General features: G+C 51.8%; 1 protein-coding gene across 1 annotated transcript; it reads left to right on the plus strand.

Moving 5' to 3' along the window:
* Nucleotides 1-3219: 3219 nt before the first annotated feature.
* LOC123358505 (general transcription factor II-I repeat domain-containing protein 2-like) lies at nucleotides 3220-4806 on the plus strand. Its single transcript, XM_045000952.1, has one exon. It carries the CDS (start codon nucleotides 3220-3222, stop codon nucleotides 4804-4806), a length of 1587 nt encoding a protein of 528 aa, XP_044856887.1.
* Nucleotides 4807-13523: the final 8717 nt, after the last annotated feature.

Here is a 13523-nt window from a genome sequence, read left to right on the forward strand (position 1 = left end):
TGACAGAGCTGCCACCTCCTGGGGAAGTGGATTGACTACACCAACAGGAAAACTCTCCCCCCTCAGCATGGAGCAGTGGTTCTCAAGCTGTGGGTCAGGACCGCAAAGTGGGTCGTGACCCTGTTTTAATGGGGTCACCAGGGCTGGCATTAGACTTGTTGGGTCCTGGGGCTTAAGCCAAAAGTGTGAGGCCCCCCAACCCAGGGCTGAATCCCTCAGGCTTTGGTTTTGCCCTCCCCCCACTGGGGCTCAGTCTTTGGCACTCCCCCCCTGTCAAGTGGAGAGGCTTGGTCCCTCTTTCCAGGGCTACGTATTAAGTTATTTTGGCAGAAGGAGGTTGCAGTGAAAGGACGTTTGAGAAACCCTGGCACAGAGCATCTCCATTACTGAGCTGCAGCAGCATAGACTCACTGTTTGAAACATTGACCTGGCCTTAGCCTCTGAATATGTCTAGGCTTGGCTCCCTATGGCACTGTTGTGATCAGACCCTGAAAGTACAGCCATGGAGACACCACACACCAGCCTTGCCTAGCTGGCAAGGATCAAACCTTCACAGAAAGCCACCCATGTTTTTTTAGCCCAGCTACCTAAGGCCTCAGCCACAACCACTTAACACAGGGGCCTTTCTACACTCTGGTTCTGTTCTCACTGAAGGGTCATTACAAATTGTTTGCTCAGACCAGATTCCCCAGCGCACTCACTGTTGTGCAGCTCTGTAAGTGTGGCCATGGCTGAACAGCCAGAATTCCTGCCCATTTCCCTACTGGCTGGAGCATGATTAGAGTGTGTTTGTGGTTAATGATGTTGCTGTAGATTGTTCATTCCCTGCCTTGGCAATTCAGACAGTCCCTTTTCCTGTTGTATCGCCAGCACCTCTGTGAGTCCAGTAACAGAGGCAGGTTTTCTCTGGGCACTGAGATTTTTGAGGGCGTTGGTGGCTCCTTTCTTTCCTCACCAGATGGAGTAAACTCAGCTTTTTATTCCATCCTTGATGACTCATGGAATAACAACAACAGCATGAAGAGGAAAGTGAATATCTCACTGCCAGGGGGAAGGTGGACACATTCCCTCTGTCTGACCATTGCCATTGCAGGAGAGAAGGTTTCAGTGGAATCGAATGCCCTGGCTCAGACAACAGACACAGGGAGGTTTTGCTGTTCATGGATCTGTGCAAAGGAAATTGTGTGTCTGTGTGAAAATGAGGAGGGATATGAAATGCCCACGTGGTGGTGCCTAAGGCAAAAGGGAGCCCTAGAGGATTAGAACAGGATAAGTTCTCAAGCAACACGTTTCTTACTTTGCCCATCTGTTAGTTTTGATGATTATCGATGGAAAGATTTTGCCATTGGGTTGTGCGTTTACACAGAAATTGACATTTACCAACAAATACGTAATTCTTCCAAGCCTGCCTAGTCTGCTGGGGGTGAGTTTAGAGGGACACACTCACTCTTCCCACCCCCTATGCCAGGCCTGTGCTCTCCAGAATGTCAACTTCCCACAGAGCTGGGATCCTTCCCACATCTCCCCCCAGACCACTGCCCCACCCCCACTTCTGGGGTCCCCTTCCAACACTGTCCAACTCCCCTGCTGGCAGGATCCCTTCCCATTCCTTTCATTTCCTGCCTCCCCTCTGAGCAAGAGCTCTGCATTGTTCCCACACTGGGAATTGAACCCAGGCCACCTGGGTGAAAACCAGGAATCCAGATCATGAGACCATATGGGACTTGTATCATCAATAGCACACTTACACATTCACACCCAATAATTCAAAGTAGCCATTCAAAAGAACTTCAAAAACAGACTTCAAAGAGAAATTGCAGAGTTGCAATTGATTTGCAAACACCACCATTAATTTGAGCTTCAATAAGGACTGGGAGTAGCTGGCTCACAACAAAAGCAATTTTCCCTCTCTTGGTATTGACACCTTCCCATCAATTGTGGGGAGAGGACCACATCCACCCTGACTGAATTAGCCTTCAACACTGGTTCTCCCCTTGTACGGTAACTCCCGTCACTTCATGTTCCAATCTATATTTATGCCTCTATCTGCAATTTTCACTCCATGCATCTGAAGAAGTGGGCTTTTTACCCATGAACGCTTATGCCCAAATAAATCTGTTAGTCCTTAAAGTGCCACCGGACTCCTCATTGCTTTTAATTCTAAGCTGATCTTAACCCTTTCAGTACCCTTGCAAACTCAGATGCTTCTCACCACAGGCTGGCTGGTGGCTTTTCAGCCAGGCTCTCCCCTTTCATCAGCGCTTCAGTTGCTTGGTGTGGGGGTGTCTGTAGATGTAAGTGACAGAGAGAGATAAAGCCTGGCAAATGTCTCTCCTTTTATCATGTCCTTTCTTCCCTCATGGCTTTGCCCCCCCCTTCAGAGTCAGGTGAGCATCACTGCGTCTCTCCAAGCAAGTCTGTGCAATTCCCCTGGGGTGTCCTCATGCAGGTGAGTCATTGCATTGTAGCTCCCTTGCTGGACAATGGCTGTCGGTGGGTTGTTTGACACCCTGTCCGGGTGTTGGTTACTTTCCTTGCTGTTGCCACTGGGGAGCTAATATTTGGCTGACTCCCCCACCTTACAGCACAGTGACAACCACACTGCACAATTCTCATAACTTCATATGCATGAATGATCTACATCTATGGGTAGAGAAATGACTTTCAGCCGATCATATCCTTTCCCCGATACCTTACAAGTCATGCTCTATATGTAAGATCACAATGATTATGGGGGTTACAGCACGCTCCCCCAAAGGTCTAGAACAGGGGTGTCCAAACTACGGCCCGCGGGCCAACTGCGGCCCGCGGGTCAGTTTTTATTGGCCCGCAGCAAATTCTGAAAATATAATTGAATATGGCCCGCACATGGCGCTTGAGCTCAACTCTGTTGCACTTCTCAGTTTCAACACTAGATGGAGCCAGTCACAGAAAAGGTGCTTCTCCACTAAACAAAATTAAGCAAAGAAAAATAGTTACCACGAGTCACCAGAAATGGCAGCACCGAAGAAACGCAAGATAGCAAGTGAGTGTAGAAGATTTCAAACACGGTGGGAAAATGAATATTTCTTTAAAGAAATCAACGGAAAGTGTGTCTGTTTGATTTGCAATGAAGATGTTGCCGTGATGAAAGAGTATAATGTCCGTCGACACTATGAGACCAAGCATCAGAGCTACGCATCGTACACAGGTGCCGAATGAGCACAGAACTTCAAGCAAATGGCAGCTAGCCTGCAAGCTCAACAACAGTTTTTTTTTCGTGCTAACAAAATACAGGAAAACGCCACAGCAGCAAGCTATGAAGTCGCACAACTTATTGCCCAGCATGGCAAACCGTTCTCAGACGGTGATTTCATAAAGCAGTGCCTCATCAAAGTCACAGAAGTAATGTGCCCGGAAAAAGTGCAGGATTTCAACAACGTGAGCTTATCCAGAAATACAGTGGTGCGGAGAATCGAGGACTTGTCAGCTAACCTGAAACTTCAGCTGAGAGAGAAAGCTTGTGCTTTTGATTTTTACTCGATAGCATGCGATGAGAGCACAGACGCCACAGACACCGCACAGCTTTTAATTTTTTTGCGGGGAGTCGATGATAATTTTTGCTGTACGGAGGAGCTGCTTGATATGATGAGCCTAAAAGGCACAACGACGGGTGGAAATATTTTTGACGCTGTGTCAGAGGCAGTTGAAAAGATGGGGCTTAAATGGGACAAGCTCTGTGGAGTAACAACGGATGGAGCTCCGGCCATGACGGGTGAGCGCAAAGGAATGGCATCCATGGTGTGCGTCAAGGTAAAAGAGAGCGGAGGTGAGGCTGTTAGGATGCACTGTATAATCCACCAAGAAGCACTGTGTGCCAAGACTGTCCAGCTGGGCGATGTGATGAACACTGTTGTAAAAACTGTCAACATAATTCGAGCTAGAGGACTGTACCACAGGGAATTTCAAGCTTTCTTATCTGACGTGGATGCTGAATACGGGGATGTACTCTACCACTCTGATGTGCGCTGGCTCAGCCGCGGCTCTTTGCTGCAGCGGTTTTATTCGCTGAGATCAGAAATCGACAAGTTTTTGAAAGAGAAGGGCCAACCTCTTCATAAACTGAGTGACCCTCTGTGGCTGGCAGACCTGGCATTTTTAGTTGATCTCACTCATCATCTGAATACACTGAACAAGAACCTACAAGGCAAAGAACAGCTGGTGTCACACCTGTATGCGCACATGAAAGCCTTCTGTGTAAAGCTCCGCCTGTTTGAGACACAACTACGAAGCTTTAATGCTGCACACTTCCCTGCGCTGTCTGAAATCAAGTCTGCTTTTCCAAAGGCAGACCTTTCTGCTAAAAAGGAGAAATATGCTTCTGTAATTACATCTCTCGTGACAGAATTCAACCAGCGTTTTCAAGATTTTTCTGTCATTGAAAAACAAATCAAGCTGTTCTCGACCCCCTTCCTGGTGGATGCAGAAGAAGTGGAGGAGAGTCTGCAGTTAGAACTGATTGAAATGCAATGTGATGATTCTCTGAAGAGTCAACATCAGCTTCTCTCCCTCCCTGACTTCTATCAGAGTTTGGATCATGCCAAGTTTCCTCTGATGAGACGCCACGCAAAAAGAATGATGAGCCTGTTCGGCTCAACATACATATGTGAACAAACATTTTCTCTGTTAAATCAGAACAAAAGCAGACTGAGATCCAGAATGACTGATAGCCATCTCTGTGAAGTCCTTCGTGTCTCAACCACCAAACTTTCTCCTGACATCCCAGCCATCCTTCAATCCAAAGGACAGCATCACTGCTCCCACTGAGAGCAATGTTCTTCACATTATAGGTGAGTTAGAAATACACACAGTAATCATGTGTCAATATGTCACCTCTTGTGTGTGGCCCGGGCCTTTGCTTATTTTTCTGTATTTGGCCCTCACCAAAAAAACTTTGGACACCCCTGGTCTAGAATGTCACACTGAGATTCTATGTTCATTTGTTCTGTAACAGCATTACAGAGATCCAATGACTGACCAATGTCATTTCCAAGTGCTAAAATAGCAAGCGATGTCTGTCTCTCATTGGCCATCAGCGACTGAAGATGTGGTTTAATGAGCTGGAGCTTCAAGGCGAGGGTGGCTCTGTCCACTGCCTTCCGTTGCGCTGCTGGGCACCAAGTCCCTGGTGGCCAATGTGTGACGCTAGGAGAAGAGAGTGGGGTGGCAAGTGGTGGCAGGACTTTTGCCACCAGGGTCTAGCTGCCCAACTTCCTCCTGGTACTGCTGGCCCCCCGTCGCCTTCAGGTAACCCAGGAACTAAGGCAGGAATAGGGTGAGGAAGCAAGTAAAGCCGAGCAAGGAAGGCAAAAGTGAATCTTGTCTTCATGGGCCGCTCGCAATGACGTCCTTTTTCTATGCCACAGCTGACAACAACATCCCAGACAGAAAAGCAGGAGGCCAAAAAGAAACCGAGCAGCTGCTGAAGTAGTTCAGTTGGGAGCGTGCTAGACTAACAGGCTCTTCTGTCCCCCTTTGTGCACGGGTGGGATGTTTTCTGAAAGTGCAGCAGTGCCTTTAACTGCCACGAGTCCCTCATTTCAGGCTGTGCAGCAGGAAAAGGCAGCATGGGCTTCTGCACCGAGTTGGCCCACCTGACCTTTCATTCTTCTCTTGCTCTTTGTCAGCAAGGGGAAGAAAAAGCAGCTCTCCCTCAAGCTGGAGTCACCAGGGCGATGTAAGGACGACTTCCTGAGTGCCGGCTCCAGTCCTCTGCTCTGCCAGCTGACCCATCGAAGGGCTGCCACCACTTTCTCCAGGTTTGTCCATCGGTCTGTGTCAGGGTGAGCAACAACCAAGCAGATGGAGTTTCTGTAGTGTAGTGGTTATCATGGTTGCCTAACACGCAAAAGGTCCCTTGTTCAAAACCAGGCAGAAACATGCTGGCTTCCTTTTCCCAGATCCCCTTGCTGTTCAGGAAGGCCTCCTCCTTCTCCTATTGGCCTGTCCCTGGGATAACTCCAACCCCCGCATGACAGAGGGTGCTGACAGCAGTGGAGAAAGCACCTTGGCGTCAGGCTGGAGAACCTAGAGGAGTGCGGCGTGTCACCTTTTGGAGGCTTGTGGCTTGGCCTCCTCTGCTGTTGGAGGTTGGCCGGTGGAGGCCGGCTCTTCCTGCTGGCCTCCTCTGCGTGACTTGCCAAAGGAGGAAGTGAGGCAGGAATGGGGCAAAAGAGGAAAGTGGAGCTGAGAAAGGCAGGGCAGAAAGTAAGCACATCATTGCGGCTAAATGGGGTTAGTAGAGCATCACCATTCGTTCTGCAAAGCCTGAGGAGGTGCGGTTGGCTGCTGGGAGGCAGAACCCTGTGCCTGCCTCTTGGCTTCCCAGGGATGGCTCCTTGCAGCCCAGGAGAAGCGGGGTTCTGGGGGGAAGGAAAAGCAGCAATGGCGAGGCTGAGTGGGCTCCTTTCTGGCCGACATGGTGGGTCTGGGAGTTGCCTGTAAGCCATAAGTGGACTTGGTGGAGTGAAAACCGCTCTCCATTCTGGCTGACCTGGGGGAGCCATTAATGTCTTGGGAGTGGGGGCAGGGCACTGGCTGTGAGCAAATGGGATCCAGGAAGCCCCAGCCTGCCCCTCCAGGGGCCGAGTCTTCTTCTTCTCTCCTGCCATGGGGAGCCCGGCCTAGAGCCTGCCCAGTATATGCTGCAGCTCGAGCATTAAGCCTTCCTGTGGCATAACCGAACTACGTCCTAGTGTAATAAGGTGTAAAGTTTAGATTGTGAATTTATCTTTAATTTCCACGGTAACTTACTTTGCTCTTGTATGCCTACTACTTATAATCCTTAAAACTCCATCTTTCTGTAGTTAATAAATCTGTTTTATGAAACTGGTGTATTTTGCTTGAAGTTCTTGGGAAATCTCAGCTCCATTACAAGGCTGGTTCATGTACTATTCACAGTGAGGGAGGGGTGGACCCTGCATAATAAACTCACTATTGTGTCATACAGGAGGCCTGTGATATGCAGGGGGTCAGATTAGATGCTCTAATGGTCTCTTCTGGCCATAAAGTCGACTAATTTCTGAAAAACCGAGTGTAGCATTGGGAGCAGCGTCTGATGTTTCCCTGTCTAGCCGGCTTGCTGCCTAGAACGAACGCTCCTTGAGTGGGGTGATCCACAGGGAGTAGCTCAAACCTGCAAAGTGCCTGGCCAGGGGCAGGACATTGGCCCAGCAAGGGAGGGGTGTGGCAGTGACATCACAAAGGCCTTTTGCAGGACCTCAGCCTATTGGTCCAAGGCGGTGGGGAGGTGGTGACCTCACAGAGACATGCTGACATCAGCCAGGCAGGACAGGGGCGAGGGGCCAGGGAAACCTCAGAGACCCCTGTGGCTTTGCTGCAGCAAGTCTCCTTCTCCAGGTCTCTCTTTGAGGACTGAGAGAGTATTCGGGTTCACGGACGTGAACGCCAGGAGGAACCTCTTTCAAGTTTTCTCCTTCCCTTGTAGTGATTTTACTAGAAAACAGCCGTCCCTGTTTAGAAGGTAAGAGCCTCCTCGAGGTTTGAAACCAGTTCAGTCTGATCCATCTGGTGACAGTTGAATTCTGGGCATGGAAAACTCGAGCTTAAAGAGGCTGAATTTTATTGCGCACCTGGGATTCTGTCCCTTAGAATCACTGGGGACATTGGGGTTTGTCCTTTTTGTTTCATCTTTTCCTCCATCCCTCCCTCCCTCCTTTCTCTTTGTCTTTTGCTTCTTTTGTCCTTTCTCCTGTTCCCCTCCCAACAGCAGGAGAGGGGTGTATGTGTGTGTGTGTGTGTGTGTGTGTGGCGGGGGAGTGCTCTGCAGCTCTCACTGTGGGAGGTCCACCCAAAAATGTGGGGCTGAAATAGAGCTCGGGCAGTGATCCCCACCAATGACCTGGGCCATCCTTTGGGCTCTCTGGTGAGAACCCTCAGCCTCCCGTCCTCAGTCTCTACCCTGATTGGCAGAGCAGGGGGTTATTGACAGGGAGGAGACTCAGGTCCTTGTTCTCTTTTAAGACCAAGGAAATATGTGCCTGGTACTGTATCTAGATGTAAGTGGGGGAATGGTCCTGCTATTGTGGGGAACTTTCCTGGCTTCTGCACTACCCCGGAGAAGTGGGCTGGCAAAAGGATCCGAGTCCTCACTCCCACTTCCTTTACCCAGAGGCCTCCCTTCCCTTGAGGACTCCCCTGCCACTCTCCTGTCTGGCAGAGTCCTCGTAACCCCAACAAGGCTGGGCCCAGGATTCCTGGGGGACTCGACCCCCCCAACCCTGCTGTGGTCACCCAGGACAGGGGCTAGGGTGTCCCTCTCTTTGCACTGCGCACCTCCCTGACCCACTGATCACATCATACAATTTAAAGCAAATACAAGTTATTTAATTAACAATAAAATTTAAAAAATAAGAAAAAATGGGAAAGGTAAAAGGAAAACACATCACCCCGCTCTGTGGCAGGGACCATCACAAAAAGTGTCTCTGGACATCAGGGCACTTCACAGTCTGTTCCTTGTAGGTCCCAGGCCGCCTCCTCAGGCCCTGGCTGTGCTGCAGGGATGCTGCAGGTTGGACACTTGCTCTGGCGGTGGCCACACACTCTCAGGCTCTGGGTGGCAGGACCCTTCTCCCCAGCATCACCCCCGCCCTGTCAGGGTTACGATCCCCCTCCAAATCTGGCCTGCAGGGCCTCTTGGCTGAGGCGTCTCCCTGTGCTGGGCCCACTGCCCAGGGTCCCCCTCGGTCTCCCCAGCTGCTCACCGCATCCAGCTCCGGACTGCTCCAGCTCCGCTCTGCCTCAGCACGGCTGCTGCTGCTGCTCTGCCTTCAGCTCCGGGCTGCTTGTCTGGCCTCTCTGGCTCCAGTTGTTACAGCTCTGCTCCCAGGGCAGGGCTTCTCTCTCTGGGCTGTGCTCTGGCTTTGGGGCTGAAGCTCTGCTACCATCAGCTCAGCTTGGGTCCCCTGCTCTCTCCTTAGCTCGGCCCCACTCCATGTGACTCAGACAATTCCAGCTCACAGGGAGGACAGGACCCCCCTGGCCTCCTGACTCCTTGAATAGCCTGCCCGCCCTGTCAATCAGGCTGACCTGGAGCATTGGTCTCTCCACATTGTTCCTGGGGACTGTCAGTCTCAGGCTCCTGATTTCCCATCGACACCTCCCTTTTTAGTGCTGGGAGCTAGCAACCAAACCCCCCACTGAATGTTAGTAAGGGGGCAACAGTCCCCTTACATAAAGCATCTAAATCCCCTGGGCACAGCTCGCCAGGGCACAGCTTGGGAGCTGCACTGGGAATAGATCCTGCAGGAAATCCCTTCCCCCCCTCTGCTAGCTTGTGTTTTGTTACAGCCCTGGAGATAATCCCGCTGCCTGCACATGTTCCGCAGAGAACAGAGGAGCAAATTCTCTCCCTGTTCCCCCTTCCACAGCCATTAAAGGAAGGAATAAACCCCCAGCAGCGCCCTGCCCCACAGAGTCCCCCCCCCGTAAGGAGAGAGATGTGTAGTGACTAGGGCTCCAGCTCAGCGTCACCAGGTTTATATAACTTTTGGTGATGCCCAGAACTGGTCCAAGTCCTGACCGTCCTTCCTCGCCCTCTCCAAAGCGCTGGGGGGGGGGGAGTTTGGGTACATGAGGTGCAGGCTATGGGATGGGCAGGGGGTTGGGGTGCAGGGGAGGCGGGGGGTGGACCCTGGGAGGGAGTTTGGATGTGGGCTCTGGGCTGGGGCAGGGAGTTGGGGGGCAGTGGTGGGCTCTGGGAGGGAGTTTGGGTGTGGGCGGGGTGTGGGATCTGGGCTGTGGCAGAGGGTTGGGGTGTGGCACCTATCTTGGGCAGCTCCCGAAAGTGACCCACACCCCCATCTGGCAGCAACTCCTACATGGAGGAGGCCCGGGGGGTGTGGGTCTCCTGGCACCACTGCCTGCTGGCACCACCCCTGCAGCTCCCATTGCCGCAGTTCCAATGGCATTGTTGGCACCTGGGGTGGTGGCAGCATGCGAGAGACACACCCCACGGTGGCTGCAGGGATGTGCTTCTGGGAGTGGTGCGCCATGCGGAGGGAGGGTGGGCAGGAATCCATTTTAGTCCCGCTGTACTGCCGGTAGTGGTGGCAGGAGCCCCCGGGTCCTTTCAAATCACCCGGGGCCAGCTGCTCAGGCTTTCTGACTTTCTGATGGGGAAGCAAAGGGAAGGCACATGTGCCCCTCATGAGCAGTTCTGGGGAGTCTTTTTGGGGCTCCTGGAGTAGGCAGCAGAGAGGTGCAGCCTCACCACCAAGTCTGTTTCCCTGGAGGGGAGAGGAGGCTGCAGGGTGATCTCCCACCTCTTGCATCCGACGAAGTGGGTATTCACCCACGAAAGCTCATGCTGCAAAACGTCAGTTAGTTTATAAGGTGCCACAGGATTCTTTGCTGCTGCCACCTCTGTGCGTCCAGCAGCCAGTGCTCCCCACTGCCACGCTGGAGCCTCCACACTTATTTATTGACAAATAAAATTTGCAGAATTTTAAAATATTGTGCACAGAATTTTTTTGGTGCAGAATCTCCTCAGGAGTGATACTGACTCAGGGAACCTCCTTGGATTGTCACTGCTTGGTGAACCACTCAGCCACCACACCAATGCACAGAGAGTGCCAAGCCCCACCGCTATGTGGGGCTGGGGGCTGGGGTCAGGTCATACACATTCAGACTGTGCGCTCCTCCCGCTACAAACCGCTGCTGATTTCCCAGTTAGGACATTAGCTGTTACTGACAAGGTTTGTCTGTGTTGTTTTTTTTTAATCTCATTGTAAGGTGTGAGAAGTATGAACTGTTCAATAGGTTCAATTAGTTGGTTAATAAGATGTTTATGAGGTAAATCACTGGCTTTACAATAAGATCCAATCTGGAGCATATGAACTATTGACCCCTGGACTCCATCTCTGAGAGGGGACTTGTTTACCATCAGGACACAGGCTCAAACCAGTCCAAACGGGTTTTTCCCGCCAAAACCAGCCCTCAGCGTTCCATCTCCTCAGCACTTTTCCTGCCACAGAAGTGATATAAGGACGTGCTCAGCGCCTGCGCGGGGCCGCCCCCCCCCCCAGCGACGGCCCCTCCACGGTCGGGTCTTCCCAGTGCTCCCGAGCCGGAGAGCGACGAGCCCCCTCGGTCCCGCCGTGAGACTGAGGAACAGGAGGCCTGTCACCCCCATTCCTGCCGTCCTGCATCCCTGGTGTCCAGCCTCCCACGGAGCCCCCCGGGGAGTGAGAGACCCCGGGGGGGGGCACTGGGGCTGGGCAGGAAAGTGACTCTGCCCCGGGGAACCTGGGAGAAGCCTCCGAGCTGCCTCAGCCCCAGTGGGATTTGGGGGGCAGAGACTGGGGCCTGGTGGGGGGATCCCCTGTGGTGTGGGGGGAGATGGGGGGTGTCAGGCAGGGAGGGGAGAAGCTGGAGTTGTAGGGAGGGGAAGGTCAGTGGGACGCGGGGGGGGGTGTTGAACTGTCTCTGGGCAGCCAGGAAATTCCTGGGGGGGGGGAGTGGCGGGAGGGGGGTTAATTGGATCCTGTCCCTGTTTGTGCCACTTGCCTCTCGCCCCCGATAAAATTCTCTCTAGTTCTGCCCCTTTTCTCTCAGTATCTCACATGGGGCTATTAAATCTGGGGCGATTTCCCCCCTTTCCCCTCCAATGATCAGCTCTCCGGTCTCCCCCGATTTCCCCCATTCTCCCCATGAGTCTCAAACGTCAGTTTAAAATCTTCTCTAGTGAGGGGCATTTTCCCACCCATTTGATCTGCAGCGATTTGTCCTTGTTCAGGTGGGAAATTATTGCCCTGAGTCATTCTCCAGCACATGGCTGCCCCTGGAGTGGGGACGGGATGGCTCAGTGGTTTGAGCACTGGCCTGCTAAACCCAGGGCTGGGAGCTGACTCCTTGCGGGGGCCATTTGGGGATTTAGTTGGGTTTGGTCCTGCTTTGAGCAGGGGGTTGGACTAGACACCTCCTGAGGTCCCTTCCAGCCCTGATCTTCTAGGAGATGCCTGTTCTCTGCCAGGGCAGGGAAGGGAGGTGCACGTGTCCCCCATGGGGACTGCTCAGACCCCCATTTTCCAATCCCAGTTGTTCCCCCTAACTACCAACACAGTTGCCCCCAACCATCAGTTGCCAGTCACCCGCCCATCCCCCACTGCTGCCCCCTTCCCTCATCCAGGGACCTTCCAGCTCCCCCTCCCTTGCCCTTTTAACCAGCTCCTCAAAGGGCTCCCTGCTGCCCATGGGAATGGTGGGGGTGGGGGGAACCATCACTTTGTGTTTATGTATTGGACAGTCGTATAAAATCCAGTCCAACAGTCCTGCTTTTCCACTAGTTCGTTAACAGTAATATCAGATTCCCTCAGATCTTGGTGTTTTTCTCTCATGTTATCAAATACGCAGTTTGTGACATATTTTCTTTGCAAATCTCAAAGATTCATATAAAATAACCTAAACGTTTGCCCCACTGCTCTCTTGTTGTCTATTTCTAATTGAATATGCCCTGAGATTTTCCCCTGTCTCTCTAATTATAAAATACCAAGAAAATCTCAGATTTGCACCTTTTCTCAGCTTCTTGAACATGGATATAAAATGTTTGCAAATGTTGCCCATTTCCTCTTTATTCATTTATCAAATATTGATGTGAAACACTCAGATTTTACCTCCTATCAACAACTGATATAAAATCCCTCTGATTTTCCACTTTCCCCTCTATAATTTGCAAAATGGATCCAAAATCTCTCAGATTTCCACCCTTTCTCTTTCATTTCTGAACGTTGCTCTCAAAGCTCAGGTTTTGCCTCTTTCTGTGTCATTACCAAATGTCAGTTAAAAATCATCTCGGGTTTGGGGCTGTTCCCCGTGTTTCTCCCAGCAACTTCTTCCTTCAAGGGAACCTGTTGCTCTGAGTTCTTCTCCATCGTGGATGTTGTAGGGGGTTAAATTGCCCAGAGATCATCTTTCCTGACTCCTTTGCGAATCATTTGTTCCCTCCTTTACCTCTGTTAAAATGTTTGCCGAAGAAAGAGACCAGCCACATATTTAATACCCATCAAAGCCAGAGGCCTCCCCATGTTTGGGGGGTCAGTGGTTCCCAACCGGTAACAGAAGAGTTGGCTGGACCCTTTTCTTTTCTCCAGCTGGCACGCGATGAGGAGGTCATTCTGAGTGCAGTGTGAGTTGAGAAGTATCCCAAGCCCCATGGCAAAAGGCCTCTGTGAGGGGTTGCTTCCCCCAGTGCTAAGATGCAGCCACCTCTGGGGTGGATCCATGGTAGCCATTATTTGCTAGTGACAGGCCATGGACATTTCTTACCTATTTTGTCCCTCCAGGCCTTCCATTCTCCTGTTCAAGAGGCATCCCCCAGGGCTCCCTCTGCCCCTGTGACTGGCCAGCAGGGGGCGGTGGTCACTTTCTATCCACTTCTCAGGCACTGTGAGGTAACAGTGTTGCTGGGTGGGGGTGGGGCTGTGTGGGGAGATTGCAGCTGAAGGGGGATTGTGGTGGGGGGAGGC

The sequence above is a fragment of the Mauremys mutica genome, unplaced genomic scaffold (assembly GCF_020497125.1).
Source record: "Mauremys mutica isolate MM-2020 ecotype Southern unplaced genomic scaffold, ASM2049712v1 Super-Scaffold_100084, whole genome shotgun sequence".
Classification (NCBI taxonomy): Eukaryota; Metazoa; Chordata; order Testudines; family Geoemydidae; genus Mauremys; species Mauremys mutica.

What these genes read in the sequence shown, in the direction of transcription:
- LOC123358505 (XM_045000952.1), top strand. Translation starts at nt 3,220, where the DNA reads ATGGCAGCTAGCCTGCAAGCTCAACAACAGTTTTTTTTTCGTGCTAAC.